The sequence below is a fragment of the Drosophila pseudoobscura genome, chromosome 3 (assembly GCF_009870125.1).
Source record: "Drosophila pseudoobscura strain MV-25-SWS-2005 chromosome 3, UCI_Dpse_MV25, whole genome shotgun sequence".
NCBI lineage: Eukaryota > Metazoa > Arthropoda > Insecta > Diptera > Drosophilidae > Drosophila > Drosophila pseudoobscura.
In genome coordinates, this window is record NC_046680.1 from 6,054,916 (window position 1) to 6,078,846 (window position 23,931).

General features: G+C 46.1%; 1 protein-coding gene across 2 annotated transcripts in view; it reads right to left on the bottom strand.

Moving 5' to 3' along the window:
• The window catches only part of mtt (mangetout), a 54,557-nt gene extending 34,116 nt beyond the window's left edge, over positions 1-20,441 (bottom strand). The window contains exons 1-2 of one of the 2 annotated variants that reach the window (XM_015183716.2): positions 20,181-20,441; positions 9,718-11,654 (exon numbers count right to left, since the gene is read on the bottom strand). In XM_015183716.2, coding sequence (XP_015039202.2) covers positions 9,718-11,284 — 1,567 coding nt within the window. In that variant the 5' untranslated portion in view covers positions 11,285-11,654; positions 20,181-20,441. Of the gene's footprint in view, positions 1-4,074; positions 4,238-9,717; positions 11,655-20,180 lie in introns of those variants that run through there. The other variant, XM_002138197.3, reaches the window with a different exon arrangement.
• Positions 20,442-23,931: the final 3,490 nt, after the last annotated feature.

Below are 23,931 nucleotides of genomic sequence, written 5' to 3' on the forward strand. Positions count from 1 at the left end.
ACAAATGCAAACATCGACGGGGCCAAAAAACGACAGACAAAGACCCGAAAAAATGGCGTGTGTGTTGCCCCAGTGTTGTCCTCATGGCGAAAGCGCAAAGTCATGACAAACAAAAATAAATGCTCTCTCCTTCTCCCCCCCTCCCACCATATCTCGCTCTCGATGTCTGTGTGTGTGTGTATATTTGCACTTGTTCTTGAAATGTGCGTGTGTCATTGCTTGTTTGCTCTGCCTCCCCACGCACACACAAGTGCAGTCGTATGTGTAACAAAAAGATCATTATGGGCTGCCTTCGCTCTGCCTTGCGCCCTCTGCCCTCTGCCTTGTGCCTTCTGCTGGCTGTGGCATTGTCTATTGTTTAGCAGTTTCGAGCATGCTTGGCTCTCGTTCTTCTTCTACCGCCACGCTCCTCACATTCTTTCCGTTTTCGTTGGTTTCCTCCGCACCGTAATCCTGAGCGTAACTGGTGAAAATGTACGGCGTGCGCCGAGGCCGCACAACTAAGCACTAAATATTTTATAGCACACTTTTCTGCAGGGACAAACATACACACACACACACAAATATCACACGTTTCGGGTATATGTATTTGTATGTATAGCGGAGCAACAAATCATTTGCGATTGTCACTTGCCAACAAAAATGAGTCATTTGCAGCGATGCGAATCCGAAAAGTTAACTCCTGGGAAAATTAGCATATTTCTGCTGTACTTTTTGATTAACTTTTAAATTCCAGCTTCCAGCTACCAGCCAGTCACCCGACGCCAAACGCCAACGCCATTAAGTCTTATCTAAATACAATTAAAATGAAAGCGCTGACCACTGTCGTGCCACTGGTCGTGGCCATAAAAAAATAGAACTCCCGCACAGTTGGCAAAGTTTCCGTCAAGCCGAAAAAAGTCGTAAAAACAAGAGGAAAGCCTGCGCAAGAGCTTGGTGGAGAGTGGAGTAGAGAATCGGAGTGGGAATGGGAGTGAAAAGATATAATTGCATAATTAGTGGGGCGTATCTGGCAAGTTATTGGACCAACAAACCAACGAATTGTTCCTAAAGCACCGACATGAAAAAACGCTTCAGATGTGGTATTATATTTTCCAATCTCTAGAGGAAACACCGTTTTTCCAACCCGACAGACAGTAGTTCGCTCAGGTCCCTCTTCTCCTGGCATTCATAAGTTAATCATCATAGAAGTTAGCAGCCACGACAGCAAAAGTTTGAAGAAGGACAGGATTCTGATTCTTTGGTGTTCGGATCCCAGCACTATTCGAAATCTGAGGGTGAATCGCTGTCCAGGTGGCTCTTTCATAACCACGGGGTCATAACCACAGGTTTTAATATTAAAGACCAACAATGTTTGGGGAAACTTTTCAGCAACATTTGGCTGGATAAAAACTTTCGCGGAAATCCCTTCCAGGTGAATTTCCCTTAACTGAGGGATAGCTTCCAACTTAAGTCATACTTCATGGTAATTTTTATGAATCTCAGTTTTTCTCCTTTTGTCCGACTCGGCAACTCAGTTGCTCTCAAACTTTTGCCTGCTTTCAGTGGGATCCCTTAGCGGAACATCCTGTTTTCACACTTGCAACACCTCCTGCCCTCCCCCCGCAGGCAATGTTTCAAGCTGAAACTTTTGATGGCCCAAACTTTACGCGCGAACTAAACTTTGATGCAGTTGCATCATTTCGGTTTCCGTTTCGGTGGAAAGGCCACAATGACGCCCTTGCGTCCCCAGCACCCACCCTTGCGTCCAGCTCTACCCTTCTCTGCGTTCCGTATTTGCCTAAGAGTCGGTAGTGCTGCCATTTGAGTTTCTAATTAGTTTCCTCATGAGAGTTTATGCCGTGGCTGTCTGTGGGGCAGGCAACAGGTAGCAACAATCATTCCGCCATTTATGACTCTGCCACGCCATAACTAAGTGAAGGGACTGCCGTGTGTGGCCAGGGGGGGAGGAATCATCGCGTTGCACCCTCATTAAGAGCCGTTTATTAATTATATTTATTGCGCAACGCCCCGCGTTGCATGCTTCCATAATTAATTCTTGTTTTTCTACCGTCTGCTACCCAAAGTTTTCGCAGTTTATTTACTCGTGGGTCGAGTTGCCTCAGAACGCGGGAAATCCGTATGAAATGGTTGCCTTGCCAATTACTCTGCGTCACATGCCACTTACTGCTCATTAGAGTTGCGTCGGAAAACTTCGTTATACTTCGTTGCAAGCGCAAAAGATAGTTGTTTCAAATTAAGTCCGCAGTCCGCAGCTCATTACAACTCATTGCAAATTGTGAAACTCATTTGAATGAATTCCTTGTGAAAGTTTTTGCTTTGAAACATCAATTTAGTCGAGAGAAAGCACAAAATTTGTGGAAATTCTTAATTTACAGCATATTTTCCAGTGAAACGCATACAGCTATTCCATATTCCATTTTAATTTAAATTTCTGAAAAGCAGCTTGGCTTGCAGATGTAAAGATGATGGATAAGCTAAGCTCCAACTTCTCGGAAATGTTAATGCAGAGCAGAGTGCTGATTAAATCTAAAATATACAGACCACGCTAGAAATCTGTCGACGGAATTGAGTTAATGCGTGCAGTGGGAGTTCGACAGGAAGCGGTTTATTAATCGCTTGGTTTATTAATTAAACAAAGGTCAAACAACCAGCGGGACCAGGATCGGCACCGGGACCTGGACTTTGGTTAGGACATTTATCACAGCTACGTGACTAAAGCTTTGTGCGCTGCCACTCGCTTTTCCATTGGGTCCCCAAACTATCATTAAGGGCTGACAGACCGAGAGAAGAATTTAGGAGCCGCCGGGAGACTTTGTTAATTATCAGAACCCCATCCCATCCCATCCCTCAAGCGGTGTGCCTCGGATGCCGACAGGAAGTGCGAAAATAATGAAAATAAAATTACAAAATGTCAACAGCCCCAGCCCAGCAGGAGGAAATTGAATATCCTGTGGCCAGACAAACGCAGACACATAGTCGTTGGGGGTCGACGGAAAATGGCAATCAACCTGAAAGCAGCACATACTGGCTGTACTTTTCTAAAGCACTTCATCCCCACTTCCCCTCTTATCGGACGCCTGCCTGGCTGTGATGTTGGCATAATTTTCAAATTACATTCAAATGCTCCTAATTGCCTTGCCCTGGCATCAAAGTTTATCGGAGCACCACGTGCGCCACACATACACTCGTCACACGCGGCGTATGCATAATAATTTACACAGATTTACGTACAGTCGGTTCTTACAAGGCTAGGCCTACATTTGATACCATACCGAAACCTGGTTCTTTAAATATAGGGAGTGGAGGGAGTGGAAGGAGAGTGTAATCTCCGCCTGTGCTACTGCCACTGCCACTGCCTCTCTCTTTCACTTTAATTAAACTCCAACTCTAGATTCAGAGCATCAAACTTTTTCTATTTCCGATGTAGAGAAAAAAAAAACAACTTATAATTAAAGGTAAGGGACTAAAGCAAAAATCAAAATCAACACAAAACTTTCTACAACTTTTTCTTCGTGGCTCCAGAGCCAGGGCCCAACGTTCCCTTTTGGGCCGCCGCCTCCGCTTGAAATTATTTTGAATTTATATTAATTAATATTTGTTTTGTCCTCTTTTTGTGGCCCAAAATCCCTCGTCTGCGGAGTCACTTTCCCTGTTTATATTTTGATAACAAAATTATTTCTAGGCCTTGATAAGATTTATGTTTCTGGAAGGCGACGTCTCCGTATATCTACTAGTCTGCGGCGGCCACGCCAGTTGCAACTTAATTAATTAGGGGTCAAAGCAAGTGGCCTATACTAACTAAGTCGTTGGCTGTCTGACGTGGAGACCTTTATTTTTTTTTTTATATATTCATTTCTTGATAATTTGCTGTGACATTTTCAGAACTCTTGTGTTTTATTTTCGGGATGTGTATTTATTTGAATTAAAGTGCTCCATTTGATTACTTTTTGAATATATGTAAATTTTTAGTATTTTAGCTCACAACTGTTTTTATTTAATTGTTTCGTGTATTGTCTTTCCATTAAACATATCTTTGTGGTTTTCGCCAGGTAAAGTCTCTCCGGGACTTACTTAAACCGTTTCACTTGCTACCACCTCAGCTGATGAATGTTACGTCTGATAAGGGATTTTGTTCTTAGAGCTCTTCCAAGGACTACCTTCCGCGAGCGTCTGCGTTGGTGGAGAACCGGCGTGCAACTGAAAGTCCCTGGCGATGGCTGCGACAGCGACAGCCGCCAGGACACACGAAGGAGTGTACTAAAATTGTAGGACACTTCAGGCTCGTGCTGGTGCTCGTGCTCGTGTCGTCGGTCGGATTTATGAATGGAACAAACACTTGTTTGCGTGCAACGGCTAGGCCCCTGTTTTACCGACACTGTGCCACTTGGCAAACTGTTATATCTGTTATACTCGGAGGGGAACACGACAGAACAAAGGACCCCTACTGTCATTATGCAGAGGATTCCGGGAAATCAAATGCAAAGACCACGTACAATTTCTTCTGCCCGTGCACGGAGTCTTCGAACTTGTTTCCGATTTACTCGACGCCATGCGCCGCATGTTGCAAGTGGAGCGTTTTGTGCAATGCATGGCGAACCTCTAAGGGTCTGACGCGGCGTATACGTAATGCTACTGTTTTTTTAAGTCAACAAAAATCACTGACAAAATTTATAACTTAAAAGGAAGCTGGGCCACGAGGACCCCACCGCTGTGGACAATGTTAATAATGCGGCAACGCCTAAGCGGACAGCAGTGCCGCAAGCAGAAATCAGATGGCTGTGGAAGTGGAAGTGGCAGCGCCAACAGACAGCATCAGCAGCAGCTTTGTAAGCCGAGTAAACAGTCGGATGCCGTAGGGCAGTCGCCAAGGATTCGCAACAATGAAATCAATGAAAACGATGCGAAAAACAAAAACAGGGTCATGCTTCGGAGGGGGGCGGCCATCGTCAGGTGGATTGTGTTGCATTCAACGAAGCCCCATTATAATTTCGTTCCTGCTAAGTATCATGCCCCAAAGGCGAGGCAAATATAATAGAATTGGCATATAACATTACAGGCTTAGTGCCACAAACATGCCCCTGAAAATGAAGCAAGCCAGAGTTTAACTGGCTTTTTGACTATTTTCAGGACCTTACGCCCTGTGGATGGCTTTATTTGAAACTTTTCCCAAAAAGACACCACAAAACCCTATACATATCTATAGACACACCCACAAACGTTTATTTGTGGCAGCCAAAAGCAGAGGCAGACACGGACATGGATACAGACACAGCAATTATAGTCATTGTTTAAATTTGAATAAAATGTCAAGCAAAGTGCGTGAATGAATATACGAGTAATGCAGTGCTTAGCCCCCGCTTAAAGGCATTTAAATTAGCCAGACTTCATGGCCAAAGCAGTCGTCCCCCAATAGCATCTGGTTAAAAGTCAAAGTCAAAAGACAGAGACGTACCCGCACACGCACCCGAAAGGCACACACATGTGACGGGAGGAGTCTAGGGGATAGCCAAAGAGGCTGTGAGCCGCACAGAGGGCGCAAGCTGGCCCAAAAGAAACAACAAGGAAAACAAAGAGGGAAAAAAGTTTCTGCCAAACAGGCAACATGTCAACTGAAGGAAGGCCCGACAGCAGAGCCACACAGCACTGAGCACGGAAAAAAATAAGGAAACGGGCGAGGAAGAGCTCAGATTTCAGAGGAAATGGCTGAAAGGAGGATTGGCAGGAGGGCCAGGAGGGGCAGGCAGGCGTAGAAAGGATAATGCGCGGCATGCGGAACGCATAAGCGGCAAATTCCATTAAGTGGCAACAGCAGCAACAACGACCAGCCGAGCCGGCAGACGAACGCGGGCAGCAGATTGCGGGCTTCCCATCGAATTAAAATGATATGAGCAGTGGCAGCATCAGAATCAGTGGCAGTGGCAGCATCACTGGGAATGGACAAAAACAACTTCGGCGGTCAGGGTTGACACAGCGCTTCATGGTAGATAAATTTTTTTATGCGCCCTTTGATGAGGGTGCGTCGTGCGTTGGGCCTTGTGCGTGGTAGGACACAGGACCAGGATATGCGTGTGTATGTATGGCCAAAATAAAATTTCAATTTGCCACAGAACTGGGTCAGTAGGGGCCCGCCTCTGATTCGATGGCATTGGGCATTGAGCCCTCCCACAAACCATACACACATACGAACTTATATTTTGAACAGTCTCTTCAGGGATTTATGCTTTATAATAAAGAAATGGCAGCATAAAATGAGAGAGTCCCCTATATTCTGGGATTATAATGCACGAGGAATGAATATAATGCCGAACAAAGGGATATGATACATATCGACATGCCTTTTAACTAGAGAGGCATTTGAGATAGAATATAATGGGTATTCGCGTTCTATTTCTGTTGATGCAAATATGTTATATGAGATACATACATATATGATAGGTAAATGGTTAATGAGGCTCCAAATATAAACTCTACATGATTTCTGCAAAGATCCTACACATATTTGACATCGTGATAGACTGGATAACACCCAAAGCTCCGTAAATGTTAAGCACCATCCCCATAAATAGATTCCACAGAAATGTTATTCTTTGATGCCGTTCTACACATACATACGACATGCGTATATGTGACGGCGACATTTTACATGCTTTCTGCATGGATTTTACATGCACTAGCGAGGACACAAACCAAACTTAGCACCCAATAAAGTCCACATACATAGATTCCACATAAATGTTAGCTCGGTTGTTTTAGGTTTTTATACCCGATACTCAAAATGAGTATTGGGGTATATTAGATTTGTGGTGAAAGTGGATGTGTGTAACGTCCAGAAGGAATCGTTTCCGACCCTATAAAGTATATATATTCTTGATCAGCATCAATAGCCGAGTCGATTGAGCCCTGTCTGTCTGTCCGTCCGTCCGTCTGTCCGTCTGTCCGTCCGTCCGTCTGTCCGTCTGTCCGTCCCCTTCAGCGCCTAATGCTCAAAGACTATAAGAGCTAGAGCAACGATGTTTTGGATCCAGACTTCTGTGATATGTCACTGCTACAAAAATATTTAAAAACTTTGCCCCGCCCACTTCCGCCCCCACAAAGGGCGAAAATCTGTGGCATCCACAATTTTAAAGATACGAGAAAACTAAAAACGCAGAATCGTAGAAGATGACTATATCTTACAGAGTGCAAAATCTGAACCAGATCGTATAATTATTATAGCCAGAATCACGAAAACAATTTCACTCTTTCTCGCTCTGTCTCACTCTAACACACAGGTTTCATGGTCGGTTTTGCCAATTGCAAAATATGAGTTCAAGGATCTGAGAACCCATAAGAGCTAGAGCAACCAAATTTGGTATCCACACTCCTGTGATATCGGACCTTGACCGTTTCCTGTCCAAATTTCGCCACACCCCCTTCCGCCCCCGCAAAGGACGAAAATCTGAGGCAACCACAAATCTCAGAGACTATTAAGGCTAGAGTAACCAAATTTGGTACACACACTCCTTTAAGATGTCACTATAAAACGTATATCTCAGAATTTCGCCCCACCCCCATCCGCCCCCACAAAGGACGAAAATCTGTTGCATCCACAATATTGCAGATTTGAGAAAACTAAAAACGCAGAATCATAGATAATGACCATATCTATCCGGTTGCTGAATCTGGATCAGATCAGATCATTTTTATAGCCAAAAGGAACAAATCAATTTGCAGTGGCTACGCAGCGCCCGACGTCACGCTCATACTGATTTTCTGTCTCTCTCGCACGCACTCTTTGTCGTGTCGTTAAATATTAGCGGCGTCTGCCGGAGGAGAGCCATACTGACTTAGTATCGGGTATAACCGTAGAGTTGCGGTGTCCGCAGCAACTCAGAACGTTCCCCCTCGTTTTGTTATATTTTACGTGGGTAAAAAGAGACGACATGGACACATTTTGAAAAAAAAACTTCAGCTGATGTCACGAAAGTCTCCACACGAAATCCGTTTGCTCCCATTGCCCTCAAAGTCTCTAGATCTGAATCAGGACGCTAATGAAGACAAATGAATGGCCGCCGCTTTCTGCTGGCTGTTGCATCTGCATGAATTGAATAGACTCCTGCACTCTGTGCCGCATCTCTGTGGCTGATTATTGGCTATAGCTCCAAAACCCAAGCAAATGCCCCCCTGACTGTCGAGGAGGGAGATTAAGCCAACGAAATTCGGTTTTGGGTGTGCAAGAATCCTTCTTACACCCCATCAGCCTGTATTTTATTTGTGGTATCTATTTCTGTGGTTTTTGGGGTTTTCTTTTGGCTTTATTGTTGAGCAAAACAAAATTGACAAATAGAGGGTAATGAAATCATTAGGGAGGCACAATTGATTAAGATGTCATTCCAAGAAGAATCTACTCCTATATTAAATGTATGATGATCCCTTTCTGAGAAAAGGCGGCTCGTAGCAGCCAAAATGGGCAGCTCCCTTATCCTCCTCCTCTTGCTTCCGGCCGGAAGTGGCCTTACACCTAAGCATTACACCATGCATAAACGTGGCTTCCACTTCCTGTACCCTGACACTGCACTTTAAGCGCCGTATTCTGCGGCTTCCTTAAACGGCATCTGGTCGATTAATTCTCGCAGGACTCATGCACCTCGGACACCATTAAATATTGCTTTCGCACAGAATGATTTATTTATTCGGTCTTTTGAAAGTTCTTACAAAGCGAAATAAAAGGACGGCAAGCATTTAAATGAAACACATTTTTCATTTCGCACTTGCCTTTAAATTCTTTATTTTTCCCCCTACCCTCTCACCCGCTCGATAAATTTGTTAAAGAAGCAAACAAAAAAAATTTGAGTGGCTCTGTTTGCCATATAAAAAATATTTCAATATTTGTATAGATAAAGTGCACATACACATTACCGCAGGTGGCAATGCAAATGGGGAAACCACGGTGTGGCGACCACATCGGAAAAAAGGGTGAGGAGAGAATGTTCGACCCGCCAAATACCCTAGAAGAAAGGCGAGATTAACTGCAGTATGTTGCAAAACCCCAAACTGACTCTTTTCCTCTTTTCCTTGCCGCCTCGGGCGTGCCCTGGGCAGTTTCCTGCTGTGGAGCTGGCATACCTTTGCCCAGTTCGAGTATACCCTCTTCAAGAGTACAAGCATTGGGGCATTCGCAGCTGCCAAACTCTCATTTGAATTACAAATTGGACAACCAATGCACACTATAAAGCAAAATAAGCTAATAAATCGCTTGGGTGGGCGTAAATCTGCATACACGCAACGATTTTGTAGAGGGGAAGGGTTGGGGGAGAGCGAAGGAGGATGGATAGAAGCAATCCACTTATCCATTCATCCGTTCACATAAAATATATAAGCATTTACAGGCTTTTCCCGACAACCAAGAGTTTTATCCGGACTTATAAGCCGGCCCTCTAAAAAACTTTCCCGCAATTTATGGCCCTGCATAAAAAGTAAAGTAAATGTAATTTAAATTAAAAAGCAAAGCCGTTGGTAAAGCACGCAGGACGGGAAAGCGGAGAAAGCACCCCCCACCCACCGAAAGTTTTTTGAAGAATCAGCAAAATGTTTCAAAACTCTCATTGGCTCTAAGGCTTCTTTTTTCATGTTTTCGTCCTGCTCTTCCATTTTAATGTTTGCAATCTTCAGATGTAATCGCCTTGGGCGCAAGGTCAACTCGATAAATGGATGGACTCTGCACGGCACACTCACCTTTTATAAAGTCCACTGCCATCTCTAGGCCGTAGGTGTCCTTGTCGCAGTCGTCCAGCAAATGGGCGCCCAGGGTGACGTTCGGCAACAATTGCTGCTTGTTCACTTGGTCCAGGGTATACAGCATCGCCTCCAGTGCCTGGATGCCGCCCTGTGGCATGATGGGGCCACAGGTGATGCTGTCTTCCCGCGAATGCACCATCATGAGGCCGCCCAGGATGACGTCGCCCTCCAGCACGGCCGCATGCTTTACTGGCCACACGGATGTGGGAGCTGGCGAGGGTGAGGGTGAGGGGGAAGCGGAAGCGGAAGAGGAAGAGGAGCTGCCCACGGAATTGGCCAGGAGCTGCAACATTATACCGGCTCCTCCCAATAATCTGGGTGCTGGCACGGTTTTCCCCACTCCCGGGGGGGCTGCTGTCTGAGGCGTTGTTTCTATTGTTGTCAATATCGTCGTTGGATCTGTTTGTTGTGTTTCGCCCCACGCCGACCCGTCCCCGTCCCCGTCCACGGCCCCGGCCCCAGTGGCATTTGCATAGCTCTGTGTGGCAGTCAACATCTCCATATTGAATTTGATTCCAGGCTGGCCAACGTTTTTATTTTCTACATGCGGTGGCACCGCCCTTATTCTTGTTGCTGTCAGCATGGGTGTGGGTGTGGGTGTAGGTGTGGGTGTGGGTGTCGTTGGCGCCACGCGCTTCCCTTTTATTTCTCTTATTGGAGCTGTTGGTGCTGTTCCAGCTGTAGTTTCATTATATGCTTTCAACATTTCTGTGGCTGGCTGTGGCTCTGCAGCACCCACTCCTACTACTGCTGCTGAGGCAATTGGTTGCACATTTTCCCCGGATAAAACTGTTGTTTGTAAGGGAATCCCTGCTGACTCTAGTGTCTCTGTTGCGTCTTGTGCATGCATGACTGGCATCCGTTGTCCCCCGGTCTCTGCGGCTGCCTCCACTATTGCAACCGTGGCCTCAGCACTTTCGATTGCCACACCTGGCGCTGCTCTCGGTTCTGCTTCTGTAGCACTTTCTGCTGTTATTGCCGCATCTATCATTATATCCTGCTGCTGGATGCCGAACAAAAAATACTTAGCAGAAGCTTCGTGTTCTTCGGTTGTTGTGGATACTAGAGTTCCGGTTGCACTTGATGCGGCTGTCGGAAGCATACTTAAAGGTAATTGGCCTGCTGTAGGTTTTCCCGCGCCTGCTGGTGTCACCTGAAAGACCTCGCCCTCCACTGCGGCTGTCACCTGCTGCTCTTCTATGGTTTTTATGGTTTCGGTGGGTGGTGCTGCTGCTGGCTCCATTGCAAATTTGGAATTTAAATTGCCGCTTGAAGCCGTAGAGGGCAGTGTCGTCCTTGGCATAGCTGTAGTTGCTCCCTCGCCCCATGGCCCCGCTAGTTGCTCGCCCCCATTAACAGTGTGGCCCAACGCCTGTTGAAGTTTACCGCAGCTCGTCAGCAGCAGCAGCAGCATCAAAAGCGTGGCGGTGGCGGTGGCGGAGGCGGAGGTGGTGGCTGGGACGGTGGTGTGGCCGCCTCGTGCCTGTTGTATTCTCCCAGCCATTTCTCCGCAAACTTTTTGGATGTATCAGACGGATCAGTGCAACAACGACAGCGCAGGCGCAACCGAGCACGACAGCAGCTGCTGGAACTACGATGGTGAGCGCATTTGTTTTCCGCCTGTTGCCAGTCGTTGCGGACTGTAAATTTCAATTAATTTCCGGCGAGAATTCGTCCTGGAACGTAGCTGGGCACTGGCAGCACGCGTTTAATTAAGTCCGAGCTGGAAATTGATGTGGCTGCTAATTTCCGCCCGGCTTCTGCTGCACGGGGAACGGGTTTATGGCGAGGTCTGGTCCCGGTCTCGGTTTCGGTTTCGGTCTCACACTTTGTTGCGGCCGTAACTGCTGCACTGTTATTCTTCTGCGGTAGAACTGAAAAATGGAACACAAGTGGAAACTTCCGTTAGTGGGGTAGGGAAATTGTACGGTGGGAAAACACAGCAGAGGAAACGGAGGGGACGTGAATTGTAAATGTACGTACTTAAGCGAATTTAATGAGCAGTAAAAGTGTGCATCAAAATGAGCAGACATTTGTCTGTCTGTCTGCCCCAAAACTCAAAGCTCCCCCGCCGGCTATCCGTGTTGAATTTGCCTTGTTCACACTCCCCCCGACTGCCGCCCCTGCACCCACCAGCCATCCAGCTTAGAGATGGTGCACGCAAATTAAGGAAGTTGCTTATGGACTGTGAGTGAACGCTCTCCGCATGCAGGTCTTTGGTTACAACTCCCCGAGAAGGAACTTAGCGCGCATCTTGTGCCCACCGACAAAAAAGTGGTATCGCATACACGGCCTTCCTAGACTGAGGCACTGCCTCTCAGACTAGCTATTCTTTCGAACGCTCCGAGTAGAACGTGACTTAACAGCACCAAGTATCTCGGGTCTATCCCAGGGACTTCTCAATCTTCATTTGATTTTCTGGTGGAGAGAACGACGGGAGCTTACAAAAAAGTGCATAGTTTTACCTGAACAAATGTATTCTTTGTGTGTGCGTGCCTTCTAAGACAGACACGTTGAAAGATCGGTTGAAAGCAGAAACCAATTTAAGTTCCAACAAAATAGCTACACCGATTGCTCTATCCCTCCACACTCGGAATTCCATTCCAGGCTGGACGTAGTAGTAGGTGGTATGTGGCCATATGCTGGCTTCTCTACCTTTGTCTATTAGGGATTAGTGCCTGATGTATGCATTGCAGAAAAATGGGTTATTTTCCCTATAAATTTACTACGCTCTCTCCCATCCCCACGGAAACGAGTCCCCAAATTGATGAGATTAATTAAGTTTTGGCCTGCATTCCGGTCATCAGACAGGAGGACAATGATGGCGGCGGCAGCAACGTTTTCATTAGTTACGCTGCACGTAAATTTATGGCCACGTTTCGACAGTTTGGGGCCTCCCCAGCACTCTGCAGCACAACCATTTTGTTCATTTTGCCCGTGCCAGTTGACACTTATTTCCAGAGTCCTGTGCCCCAATTCTGTACGACCTTCAGGACGATATACAGCTATTTTCGGGTCAACAATGTTTTGGGAGGAGACCAACTATTTCCGGCATTCAAGATGAGTGGAGAAATATTAAAGAACCGCCGTCGACAGGGCCCTCTCGGAAGATGGAATTTTACTCAATATATTAAGCATACGCCACATAGGCCGCCCCTAAGAGTCGTTTAAAGCTGCCATAAATTGTAATGCCCTTATATTTATTAGATACATATTTCGTCAGCCTTATGGGCGTCCATCGAAGGCCCGTTAGAGTGCCCCCAATAGACCGCAGCGACAATGTGGCTAATTGACTTCTTCCAATGAGCTGAAGTGATGCCTTTTCCAGGCCGCCCTGTTAACTAATTGAATCGACGTAATTAATGAAAATACTTTGATAAGATGTTCCATTTAACCCGATTTCCGGCTTAGCCAGGCGCCATCGAATGGCCATTGACGGCCGTCCCATTCATTGGGGAGTTTTCTTAAATTTTGTCATCTATAAGTGTGGGCGTTTCCTTTTTTCATTACAGTTACAGGATATCCTCATTGACAGGCATTTTGCATGCCTGCTCATATTTTTGTGTGTCCACAGATCCATTCGACGGGTGGCGGAAAGCCCTGAGTAAACAGTTTTGTGGGCCGCTGGGGCGAGTCCAAATGGATCGGAAATTCCATAAAAGTGAATGATATGAAAGGGTCTACCGCCTATGTACATATGTAACTCTTGTTTGACATTTGCAAACTTTTTAATCGCTTTGATTTGTCAGCAAATCAGCAAAGCTTCACTTTGTTTTCAGCCAAATCGCATTGGCCACGGGCCTGGAGGCACACATTAAGCCTTATAGGTTTTGCGGCCCAAAGCGCATTTGCCTTTTAGCTCGTTTCGGCTGCCCCAAAATACTGTTTTATGGTCACACATACACACACGCTCGCAGACACACACACACACGTAGAGATAACCGTTTCAGGTAATGCTCATGTTACAGTTTTGGCCATGCCATCATTTTTTATGCGAGAATTATGCAGAAAGTTCATTGGAGCAGAAAAATGCGGAAAGGGGCGCTGTGCCCCGAATGTCTGCAGCGAAATGAAAAATTAATAAGCGCCACAGCCACCGGCGTGTGCTTGTGGGCGTGGTGGCCGAGCTCTCGTATTCCCGCTCGCCGCTCAATTATTAAAATATTATTTATTATCCTGTAGCTGGACGACGACTTGACTCCGGCCTAATGGCGGGCACGTGACGGCAGGCAGAGTGATGATGACCGACCGTCCACTTAAATCGTGATTATCTATAATGAATATGCAATCCACAACTCACATGTACGTCGAAAATTCCCATCAAATATTTGCAATGTGTGCGTGTGTTGGTGAATTTGTCAGCCGACACGTCGCAACGTGTGTCTGTGTAAGTGGCTCAAATTCATAATAAGGCCATAAATCACTCCCTCAATTGGTGCTCAAGGCTGCTGTTGCTGTTATTTAATTTAATTGAATAAAAAATGCATTGATAATATTTCAGAAATGTATCTACATTGCAACAAAACTAGGCCCAAGGTCAAGCTTCCCGTAGGTCCATATGTATTCTTTTAAAGGAAATTGCTTACAGATAAAACATTCAACCCGCCGAAAATTAAAGCACAAATTTATTTGACAGCAGAACAAATGAAATTTGAGATTCAATTTGGTCAACCATTTTTGGGGGACACTTTAGGTTCTGGGCCCAAAAGTTTTTCGGTACATTTTGCTTCTTTTTTTTTTTGCTTTGCAGTCGAGTCATTTAATTCCATTTATTATCATTTTTTATTGTTTTGCCAATTAAAAAGTTTGCACATTAATTTTATTTTACGCGCTTCCATTGTGTAGCCGCTGCCACTGCCGCTGCCGCTGGCGTTGGCCGTTGCCGTGGTTGCTCGCCTTTCGTTTCCGTTGGCGCTCCGCCGGGGCAAAAATTTCAAAAACCTTTTTTGGCGACACGCAAAATGTGCAGAAAGTTTCGATGGAAACTTTTAGTAGTAGCATGCAACACGCATCAGCGAAACGCACTTTTAAAGGCAAATTAGTTATCCTCGCAGATTAGTGGAAAGAGAGGACGCAGGTCCTTGGCTCTCGGCGGTCTATTAATATCCGTCTGTTTCCGATGAAGAAAAACGATTAGTGAAACTATCATATATCTTCCAGAGCAACTATCTGTGGATGTCACATTGTCAACCCCAAACGCGAAATGGGGATCCGAAAAGGGAAAGGTGCATTAATTATTGGCGGCACTCCAGAGAACCCATCAAAGTAGTCAGGGGTGGGCCTGGGCGGAGGACAGGAAAGGCATTAGCCATGGTCAATCGCAAGAGCTCTCAACTCTTCTCTCATCCGTAGACCAATTTCATGCGATTTTATTTCGAGTTTTTCCAGCCGGAAAAGCTGTTTGGTCAATGGCGCCAAAATATGCGACGCACGCATCGACACTCGCAACCCGCACCCCGCACCCCGCACCGCGCACCCCACACCACGCACCACGCTCCACACCTCCCACTTCCACCTCCCTGCCATGGAACATTGGCCGTGACAGTTTTGCAGGCCAAAAGCGTCACTGGCGGCATTCCTCGCGGCTTTTTCGACTCGGTGGCACAAACAAATTAATCCAATTTTGAAAGTGAGACCATGGCATGGACCAGCTGGAGGGTCGTAGGAGTCCGCGCATAAATTAAGTAATTAACTCGATTGGGCGGTTCGGTGTCGGTGGGTGTCGGGTCGGTGTCGACAGCCCCCGTAGTTCGGTTAATTGATGCTGTGTCAAAGCGTTTATTCACCGCTTAAGTGCTCTGATATATTTGTAGTTAATTAATTTGTTTTTTGGGCTCGAAAGCAGCACCAAAGATGGACCTGCTGCAGCGCACGAGTGCAAATCAAAGAAAAATCCACATCAGAGTATTCAAAATCCAGATTCATAAGTGGATTACGAGATTGTGGGAAAAAGGGGCAACAAATTAATCAAAATTAATCGCATTACAACAAACAGCAGCAACAAGAGGCCCAAAAGCAATTTAAGGCGCACACACACACACACACTGGGAGACGAGGAGGAAACGAAAGGAACATACGCGAAATACTTTTAAGTGCTTCGCAGGAGAGAAACTCATTACGGAAATTGCTTTACTCATACACAAACGCCCGCGGCAGCCTTGCGAATCGCACTCGCATGTACACACCCATCGAAGTGGCACACCCGCGCCCTTCGGCTTACTCCCAGCTTCCGTTTCAGTTTCAGTTCATCAAAATAATAAGTGAACCTCTACAGGGAGGCATCAATTAAAAAAGCCAGGAGAAGGCGAAGTTAACGGATGTGCCGGTGGCAGGACACGCCGAAAGGTAGCATCATCGAAATTCGCTTACACGATTCTCAATTTGGGTCTCGGTTTTAATTTTCGTCTGCTCGGAAGACTCCCAGTAGGATGAATGGATGCCACTTCCCCAAAAAGTTGGGAGTCATTGATTTTGTGCTCAGCTGGGCCCCAAACCGCTCCAGAAGGCGGGATGGTGGGTGTACAGGCCTGTATAGAGATTGTCATTGGATAGCATTTGATATGATATGCACGCCACATTAAATGGATTATTTAATGTTGTCGCTCTCACGTACACGTACACGTACACGTACGTACGTACGTACGTATGGAAAGCAAATGATGCGTGCATTAGATAGAGTCGGAGCCCTGGCTCCTGCTCAGAGGCAACAGTGAAGTGGGGGGAGAAGGCACACAATGTTGTTGGCATAAAAGTCAAACTGTGGCACACAGCATCATCGTCTGATGGCGGATGGCGGATCGTCTGCTCGTTTCCATTTGCCCCGTCCCCCGTCCACCGAACGAGAAACCACAGAACACCCAGACCACAGGAGCTATCCACAAATGCAGGAGGAGGTTAAAGTTGATTGTGCTTGAAATTGGGCGGCTGCTGCTGTGTCCTCTGCATCCATGTGAGCATCGTAATTGGAGATGTTTTGCTTATCGCAAAACGGGCGAACGAGAGCCCCAAAGATGAGTCTCCACCTGTGGCTACAGATGCCGCCTATGAAAATTCGCTTGGCATTTCGATGGAGGGAAAGGAGCGAGATTTTTGTTCACTTCTCAGTGCAGCGCTCATTCCACTCAATTTACCCAGAGACGATTTCGTTCCATTGGATGCAGCTCTCCAGAAGAGAACTTGGACTGCTTCCAATCAAAGCCCCATCAAAACTATAATTAGGAAGCATATCTCCATGGAAAAGCTATTGGCTCTTTGCTTGACCTTTCAGTTGAAGCATGCCAATCGCCAATCGCCTGACAGCCTGATAGCCTGATGGTCTGACGGTTTCTATTAATTAAGCCCGGCAAATGAGCTCTGACCTTATGCGAGCAGCACTAGTTGTGGCATTACGTGGCATGTGGGTAGGCAGACTGACTTGAAATTCCGGAGGCACACATATCATCGATAGCCCCATCATCATTCATCCTCCTGCGATTATAATTAGCCGTATTATTCAAGTCTATCGAGTGCGTATACTTATCTCGCACTCGTACGCGTAACAAACAAACACGCTCTGTTTCGATAAATAAAACACAAGCAAAAGCTGGAAAAAAACAAGGATTGCGGAGTTAGGATCCATGGAGTGCGGCCTGGCTAATGCCCCCCAAATCCCACATACAATGAATGTGTGCCATGAGCAAATAATGGGGGCACCCTCGCATGGTAAACGGCGAAGTGGCAGGGGAGCAGCTCCATAAATCAAAGGACAAGCTCATAAATGAATAATGCAAATTTAAGCACTCGCTGAAGGGATTCCTTAGATAAGTACTTGAAAATTGTTGAGATACTCAATCAGAAATGTGTGATACGCGTATCATGGAAAAATAAATGAAAAACGGAAAGCATGACGTGCTCGAGTTGGTTGGCAAGTCCCCAAAAATACTAGAAACCAACCAGGGGGATGTTATCTTGATTACTTAGCGACTGACGCTCATGGAAAGATGCAGACAAACTGCATAGTTTATGGGCAAATACTCTGCATGCACACGGCTCAAAGAACAGAGCAAATGATGACAGATAGTAGTTGTTGCCATTTACACTCGGTTTCTGGGCTGCTTTCGGACACACACAAAACCAATCTCCAGTTCAGTTCAGTCCAGTCTTTCCTCTCTTTATTGTTTGATCAAGCATATAAATCGACTGTCCATGGCTTTAATTCACTTTAATTCGAATTAATTCTGACCCCCAAAAAAAGACGGCAGCTGATTATGGCCGAATACTTGTCCTCCAGCTGATGACTACCAAAAGTCAAGCCCAGAGTTAAGGTTCCCCCCAAATTCCAGCTATTCTATTACAATCCAAATGCAAATGCAATCCAGAAGTTTTCTCTGTTCGGAAGAACTTTCTGCTGGATGGTAAGACTTAAAGCAGGAAAATTATGGTTATTCGAAATGGAAATCCTTTCAGCAGATTAAAGAGATGAAAGTGCTGCTTTTAATAAGGCTTAAAGCCGGACCTGCTGGCACTGAGCGTAAGCAGCTCGGTGGCTGCTAGTGCCTGGCGCTAATCCGACACAAGTTGCCATTTAATACGGATACGGTCTAACGGATAGACGGCTTTAAAGAGCCATTAAACGAGCAGCCAAAGAAGGCTGAAATGATAAATATTAATGGCGGAAGAGTCTGGACCCCGCCAGCTTCCTCCCACTTCCGTTTCCGCGCTGCGGCAGACCTCATTCCGGTGGTGCGCGGGGGCCAAACTTTCTTTTTATTCGCTCCTAAAATATTTATTTATTCACGCACTCGCGCTCGCCTTCCCATGGGCATAATTTGCATTCCAGCACTTATTGTTGTTAATCTGCTCATAGAAAATTTAATTAAAGCTATGGGCCAAAAGCATTGCGTGGGCCCAAGCCCAAGCCCGAGCCCGGCGAGTGGTCCTCTCTGGAATGATTCAATTTATGATGCGGAGGCCTCCGCATCCGAGCATCAATCGGGCATAAAGTGTGACTACAACGTCGGGGGTGGGGCATGCCACAGTCATGCCTCACTTGGCAATCCCTTCGGGGGCAGTGCCACATTCTTGGGGATGTCCTTGGAACTCTCTTTCACCGAAAGTTCTTCAGGCATGAAAATCTAGCAAAAAGCATTTTATAATCAGAGACTCTCGGATCCTACGCGTTCAGCAAATGCTGATTAAATTGTATTTTATTTTGGAGAATTCCAAAATGAGTAGGAAAAGAAAGGGGGGAGGAGGGAAGGCCTTCACAATGCAGCAGCAGAGGCACGCCGTGAAGGGCATGTTAATTAAGAAACTCCAGTGGGCTTAAAGCGACTTTAAAAAGGATGACTTCTGGAATTTGTCAACTTAATGTTTCCCTCAAATGAAAACCTTGTGCAACATTCTTAGGGGAACTATAATATATTTTTAGTTGGACCCCAGGGGTCCTCATTTTCACACGCACATTAGGCGGACGATAGTCTGGCCGCAGCGATGTTTAAAGTTATTAGACAACAACTTAGCTCTTTTGACCCTGTTTTCGGTATTCCGGGTCAGATAGGGCAGGGAGATCCCAGGGCGTTAAGCGATAAACTTTATCCTGGTTGGTAGGGGGCAAAGTGCGGCAGGTAAGTGCAGCCAAAAGTTTCCGACACACTGTGTAGAGTCCCACTAATGGCCACCAAGGTGGGGAGATGTAAAATAAATAACACTAAAGTTTGCAGGGCAGCAAATGACGCGGAAGCGTTGGTCCAATGGACGGCTAATTACATCATGCAGTGCAGCGCCACACATGGGAGTATCTCCCTCCTCGGCGAAGTATCTGAGAAAGGAGTTCCATAACACTGGCGCGGCCTTGAAGGAGCTTCAAGGGGGGATCGAGGAAACCCATTAAAATTTGTATGCCACTGAAAACTGAACTCCAAATATAAATTCGACTTTGGCTTTTGTTTGCTTTCAATTTGCATTTTCTGTAAACACAATTATTTCGACGAATAATTGAATTTTATTAGATCTCCTGCCGGGGCTCGGGAAATTAATTTTCTCTTCTGTTCTGCCACATTTGTCACAGGGCACACCAGCAACGAGGGGGCGGAACACACCACGCTGCCTTGTTGGCCTTCTCGCACTTGGTCTTTGGCCCTTTGGTCCTTTGGCCCCCGACTTGCCCTGTGGCTCCTGCCAGGGCGTGGAAATTGTCATAAATCAGCATTGTTGCATTTAACTCGTCGGTGCAAATGAGTTTCACAACAAAAGCAATAAGTAAAAGTGCCGGCGCTAGATGGAATTCTACGGCCTGCCGAGATTTATGGCTTTGCATTTATTTTGGCCGATAGGAAATTTGCCATTTCGTGTGATACATTCGGACTTGCTTCGGCGATGAAAGACACTTTGCATTTTGAATTATTCACTTCGAAACTTACTTAGGCCAGCCGCAGGAAGTATTTCCTTTAATCCGATATCGAAATATTTGAATTAATAATTTGACAAATCATTTTTATGGCACTAAATATTTGCTTTAATTTATTCAGTATTTAAACAACTTTTTCGCACTCCAAGGGGTAATATTTTTTTTCATTATTTTCCCGAATATTTTGCGTGAAGTTATTGTGAGACTTTCTCCCCACCGCACAGGGCAGGACTTCCGTTCGCCGTGGAATCGCGTCTGAGACTAACAGCAGCAGCATTTTCCGAGCTGTGGCCACGACACGGAGTCGGGTGTCCTGTGGCAGCATCGGGATGCTGCTGTTATCTCTTGTTTTGGGAAATTTTCTAACAGAGCTCTGTTAACAGCGATGTAGACCCCGTTGGGGTTTCCCGTATTCGAAAAGAGGCTTATGAAGTTTTGCTGCAGATGGAAATAGCTGCACGACATTTCATAAGAAAATTCTTAAGATGCTTAGCTTCTTCCATTCGTTGATACATTTCCATGAATTTCGTTATTGTATTTCCCCTGCCTGCCGGCCAGAAGGTTTCAAATTTTCGGTGAAGGGTTTTAATGAATTCCATATCCATTCCCAGGTATCGAAAGTAAGGACAAAATTAAAGCTTTAAACAAACGGAATATGTTGCCAATTTCAGCCACAAGGACGAGATAAAAACACAAGCAGAAGGGCACAAACAAAATAATTGATGCGAATGAAATTGCGAATGCGGGGACACAAGGAGCACATTCATCATTTCGAGTAGTAGGCCGGAAACTTTCTGCCTTTTTTTGCCTGGCATAAGTTTTCCTTTCCCCTCCCTGCCATACATCACTGTGTTTACTGCAGCACTTGACACACAGCAGCAGCATGAACAAACAAACATGTGTGTTCGCACAGTACAGTATGTCATACTGTATAATAAACCTCGAGGCTGATTACGATGAAGCCAGGAGGCAGACAGTCACTGAGTCGCACAGAATCCTTGTAATATCCATTGTGTATCTCGGAATGGCAGTACTGTGGCCCAGAGACACATTTAAAACCATTTTCCACTCTTTCACTTTGCATGTAAATTCGTGAGATGGAGATTCTTTTGTTCCCAAAACAGCAATTACCGCCGCTACTGCTGTGGGGGTAATCTCAAGTTATAAGTAGTTCCAAGGGAGAGGCCCGGCACGCTCCTATTGCCATTGGCAGCAGCAAAGTGCAGCAGTACAGCAGAACGGCCTTTGCTCCCCCTCTAATCTATTCATTAGCCAACCCCTTTGTACGCTTTCTTTGGCTTTTAGCAGCTGCAAATTGAATACAAAAAACTATGAAATGCTTAACGGCACAATTGGGCAGTCAACCAGAAGACGACGTGGAAAGTGCGTGCCAATAAACATTAAATAAATATTTACGCAGACAGATAGACAGATAGACAGGCAGACAATCCAAAACAGCTTGAGGCCCGGGCTAGGCACAAGGGAGAGAAGGAGCGGGGTAGTTAGTGGCAGTGGAACGTGCTGAACATTTAATACCTTCGCACATCGTTAGAACCGAGCGAGAATCGGAATCCCAAGACACGACAAGCAGCTGATAATGATGACGATGACCTGGACCTCCGCTGTATCCCCATCCCCATCCCCATCCGTCCGCATACTGTCCATGTCCATGACGATGTCCATCCGTTTGTTTTCACGCTGTGCTTTTTCTCTTCTTTTTTTTGTTGACAGCATAATTACGTTGATGACAGACGTTCGGCGGGGCCGGGGGAGACGACTCTAGACTCTAAGCAAACACACAGCCACAGCCACAGCCACTGACACACTGACACACAGGCAGACACTGCAATGGACATGGACACGGACATGGATCGGTCGGCGCCACCATTAAGTGACCCCGGAGAGAGAGAGAGGGAGGGGGAGACAGTAGCAGGACTCTCCCTCTGCTTTGTGTGCCTCTGTTTGCGGCAGCAGGTGTTCTCTTGTGGTTAAAGGCCATAATGGAGAGTAGAGCACCGCACAATGGGGCATGCTATAAATAAAGTGCAAGCTTTAGCTCCTGCCAATAGATTATCGCCATGAACAGAGCTACTCTGGGAGCCAGCACTGGACTGCAAGGAGATCGGACACCAAATACTTGTACTCCACTTGTACCTAACACCCACAAGCCCACAACGAAACCCCAAACCCAATAATGTTAGACGACAGGAAAATAGCTGCACTGCATATGCCATATCGGGGATGTATGGAAAGCATTTCCTGACAAGAAAAACTGCCCGAGGCACAGCACGCACACGCACACGCATACGCATTCAAAAACACGAATACTCGTACCGAACGAACAATTCGAAAACTTTTGTTTTGCCAAGTGGGGAGAAAGTTTGTCCGTAAGGCAACCGATGGCCGCTGCTCCGCCTTGTTACTAATAGTCGGAGTCATGGGCCTGGCAGCCGTCTCGCAATAATGGTAATGATGCCACACCCCCTGCACTACGACCATCACACTACTGTAATTGTGTTGTGGCAACAACAAATAACTGAGTAAGCAAGTTTTCGCATCTGAAAATGCTTTTGCAATGAAATGCATTGCTATGTTGGTACCGCTCCAGCTCTTGAAAGTCGCTCCTCCACTCGCTGCTTCCGTGTGTGCGTGTGGCAGCCACATTACGGCCAATTAGAGAGCGCATGCAACTCCCAGGACAAAGGAAAATGCCTGTTCAACGAGCTTGAAACTTTGTCAAAGGATTCTCTCCAAGCTGAATGTCAATGTCAGGTGGTAACTGTCAGGGCGCTGGAGCTACAGGTAAGAGTGCGAGGCTTAAAGCCTGACATTCACCGACTTTAAGAGAGGTTAGTTTCCCAGCAGGCTCCAAGGACCTTCGATCTGCACTGAGGAGAGCCCTTGCATATGCAATCAAAATGTAAAATCCCTATCAAAGGGGGAGCGCGTGCTTCCACACCCTCGGCAGGAATGTAGCGAATGTTCTGTTAAATATTCAGTTCGCACAAATGAAATGAAATTGCATCAAATCACTGTGGGAGTCGCCCTACAATAGTTCCTCTTTCTTTCTCTGTCTGCGGGAAGCATTTACTGCACTTTTTCGCTCTCCCGCGTGCACGCAAACGTGTACTGAATTTGCACACAAATCGGCGGAGAATTCATTTGCTCGACATCTTTCCAATTTGTTTTTCCAGCTTCCATTCCGGGGGAAACAGGTATTTTTGCAGTGAAACTTTAAGCCCGAGCCTCAAACCAGATCTGCTGGCAGCGGCTTGTCATTTGCATACAACGGGAAATCGTACAGTTCCGTGACCCACAAAAGAAACAGTTTAAACGGAAACACGGAGTTACCCAAATCACAGAACACATGCTGCCCATCGGCTGCGAAAGGCGAAGAGCACGGACACGGACACGGACACAAGACATGGGTCCAGAGCTCTACGCTTGTCATAAAGATGTCATAAAGGTCGCCCCAAAACCCCCCAAATCTGCGATGGGTCACCTCAGATTATAGAATGGGGCAGGGCATAGCCGAGTTGGCTTCGCTTCCTGTTACGGCTTTGTGTCCTTAATTGTTCCAGAAATCTCCTTTGGTGTTGAAGATTTAAGATTTTTGCTTGGATTGTTTTTCTTACAAATTAAACCACAACAGCATACGATTTCAAATGCTCAACTTCTGTGAATGGTTTCTTGGTGCCTTGGATATTCTCTTTCTCGAATAAATGCCTAGTTTCTGTGAGGAAAAACTTTAATCTATTTGACTT